Source organism: Scomber japonicus, chromosome 20, assembly GCF_027409825.1.
Source record: "Scomber japonicus isolate fScoJap1 chromosome 20, fScoJap1.pri, whole genome shotgun sequence".
NCBI classification, from domain to species: Eukaryota; Metazoa; Chordata; class Actinopteri; order Scombriformes; family Scombridae; genus Scomber; species Scomber japonicus.
Genome location: NC_070597.1, coordinates 5,350,822 through 5,353,653, shown reverse-complemented (window position 1 = coordinate 5,353,653; position 2,832 = coordinate 5,350,822). Strand labels below are relative to the sequence as shown.

At 38.9% G+C, this 2,832-nt stretch overlaps 1 protein-coding gene across 1 annotated transcript in view; it reads right to left on the bottom strand.

The window, feature by feature from the left end:
* Positions 1 to 394: 394 nt before the first annotated feature.
* The window catches only part of psmd11b (proteasome 26S subunit, non-ATPase 11b), a 19,768-nt gene continuing 17,330 nt past the window's right edge, over positions 395 to 2,832 (bottom strand). Inside the window, exons 10-13 of the mRNA XM_053341464.1 lie at positions 2,125 to 2,160; positions 1,961 to 2,012; positions 1,707 to 1,849; positions 395 to 976 (exon numbers count right to left, since the gene is read on the bottom strand). Of these exons, the coding sequence (XP_053197439.1) occupies positions 1,707 to 1,849; positions 1,961 to 2,012; positions 2,125 to 2,160 (231 nt within the window). The 3' untranslated portion in view covers positions 395 to 976. The remainder of the gene's footprint in view (positions 977 to 1,706; positions 1,850 to 1,960; positions 2,013 to 2,124; positions 2,161 to 2,832) is intronic.

The following is a 2,832-nucleotide window of genomic DNA, read 5'->3' as shown; positions in this document are numbered from 1 at the left end:
ACAAAAAACACAAAAAAAAAAACCCAAGTGAGTTTAATACAGATCTGAAATACAGTGTAAGGAGGAGGGGGGGGGTGGTGGGAGTGGGGGAAGGGGGCGGGGCTTAACTGTTGGCATTGATATGGTGAATAAAATAAAATAAAATAAAATAATAAAAATAAAAAATAAAAGAAGAAGAAGAAGAGGAAGAAGAGGAGGAGCTAAAGAGAGAGCTCACCCCAAAACTGAACAGTGTGCTTTCTGAAAGATATGGAGAAGATAGAAGATAGAAGATAAAAGAAGAAGAAGAAGAAGAAGAAGAAAGGAGGATGCCTCGTTTTTCTGCAGTTTGGTAGCAGGAAGTCGGAGGCTGCAGAGGTCAATGCTGAACCTTTGAGGTTGCAGTGGAGACAGCTTTTTTTTAAAGGCTCGGTTAAAAACCTTTTTTATTAAGCAGATATAAACATATATTGTATTCTAAATCCTTTTTTCTCTCTTTTATTTATTTATTTATTTTATTTATTGTGGTTGTACAATATTCCCTGATGGCCTGATTTGGCCGCTGAGTGTTATACAGAATCCTGAAGAGATATCAAAATTAAAAGGAGGAGGAGAGGAGGAGCAAAAAACTAAAATAAAATAAAATAAAATAAAATAAAATAAAACAACAAACAAAAAGAAGAAGAAAACTATAAGATAAGTGATTTAATTGTCCGTTGAGAGGGGGAGAGAGGGAGAGAGAGAGCGAGAGAGCAAGAGAGAGAGAGAGAGAGAGAGAGAGCGAGAGAGAGAGAGAGAGAGAGAGAGAAGGAGGAGGAAGGAGGAGGAGGAGGGGAGCTGGAGGAGGGGAAAGGAGGAGTTTGATGGGGGAATCCTGTTTGTTGCAGTTTGTGGGACTATTTGTCGTTGCTCTCCCTTGTCCCCTTCTTAAAATGTTACACACGCTGGTCAAACACACACAGTTCCTCCATCGCACTGCCGCGGGGGCTGAGCTGTTCTGAGGACGGACAAAAAAAGAAGAGAAGAGAAGAGAAGAAGAAAAAATTAGCATAAAAGTATTGTTTCTATACTGTATATACACTCACTAGCTTCTTATATTAACCTTCCTGTCCTCCTCCCGGGTCAAATTGACCCCGTCTTATTCTTCTTTCCTCCCTTCCTTCCTTCCATCTGTACTTCCTCCATCCCCTTTCTTCCCTCCTTCTTTCCTTTCCTCCCTCCCTCCTTCTCTTTCTTTCCTCTGTCCTTCTTTCCTTTCTTCCCTTCCTTCCTCCCTCCCTCCTTTCCTTCCTTCCTGTCTTATTTTCCTTCCTTCCTTCATTCATTCCTCTCTTCCTTCCTCCCTCTCTTTTTTCCATCTCTTTCCTGTCTTCTTTTCCTTCCTTCCTGTCTTTCTTCCTTCTATCCTTCCTTCCCTTTTCCTTCCTGTCTTCTTTTTCTTTCTTCTGTCCTTCCTTCAATATTTCCTTCCTTCCTTCCTTCCTTCCTTCCATCTGTCCTTCCTGCCTCCCTTTCTTTCATCTTTCTTTCCAGTCTTCTTTTCCTTCCTTCCTTCCTTCCTTCCCTCTTTTTAATGACCCGGCCCACATGAGATCAATGATGAAATGACTTTGACACCTCTGTGATAAAGCTAATAAAGCCTAACAGAAAAACATCTCATTACTCTCGAAGAGTTAAGCTATCTTCCTCTTCCTCCTCCTCCTCCTCTTCCTCCTCCTCTTCCTCACCTATGTCAGCTTCTTGGCTTTGTTGTAAAGTGAATCCACGACTTTGCTCATGTTCTGAATTGTTTCCAAGGCTGCTTCGTATGTTTTGTCCACCGGAGGCTCTTCAAATATGATCAACACGCCTTCACCCTGGTCGAGGATTCCTGCAGCAAAGCCAAAAAAGCACTTTTAGACTTTTATTCCTTTCATTCAGCACATATTTCTTTTATTCATGTATTTTATAGGAAGACATGATTTCTACTATTTCTACTGACCGTGAAACTTTTTGTCCAGAATCATCTGTGATAATTTCCTCTCAACGTCACCCTGCAAAAAAAAAAGAGAGAAACAAGTTTGTAATGAACACACGTTACATTTTAAAAGTGGTGATGTTGATTTTAACACTCGAGAAAAGACTAATTAAATAAAAAATACAAACCTTTGAGAGTTTGATTAGACCTGATATGTGTTCTATCTGAAAACAGAAGAAGAAGAAGAGATATACAGCTGAATCTGGAGCAAGTAGATAAACATTTAACTTTGAATTGTGTTTCACTTCCTGTAAAAGTCCGATTAAAATAAACAAGCACCCTAAAATACATTAAAGAGATTTTTCCACCAAGTATTAATAGTTACAGCACTTTATTTTGAAATGTAAGATAAAATATTTCTTTTTTAGTCCCACAGTGGGGAAATTTACAAACTTAATATACGGTTAATGTAAAGTATGTAAATGTATTTGTTCCTGTAATTCAATGGAGATGCTTTTAAAAACTTAAACAATGATAAGCTCAGTTAAAGCGATGGTTCGGCGTAATTTCGACCTAGCGTCATATGCACCATGAGGTCTATCTAAACACCACCTCAGCCCTTTTTTTTCATTTGGTCAGTGATCGCGTGATATTTCGACGATGTTTCGAGCTTTAGCATTAGCATCAGAGTAAAAGCCATCAGGTAAGTGTTATTTTAATAAACTCCTGGTGTACTTACAAACTTTCCAGTGCATGGATTTATGAGTAAAGACTCTATTTGTACTACTGTAGAAGTTTGATAACAGTCCAGGCATTATTAGTGGGGTCATTTACCAGATACACTGGTGGTCCCGTTAGCGCCTATGCTAAGCTAACTCCACTATTTCATATTAGAT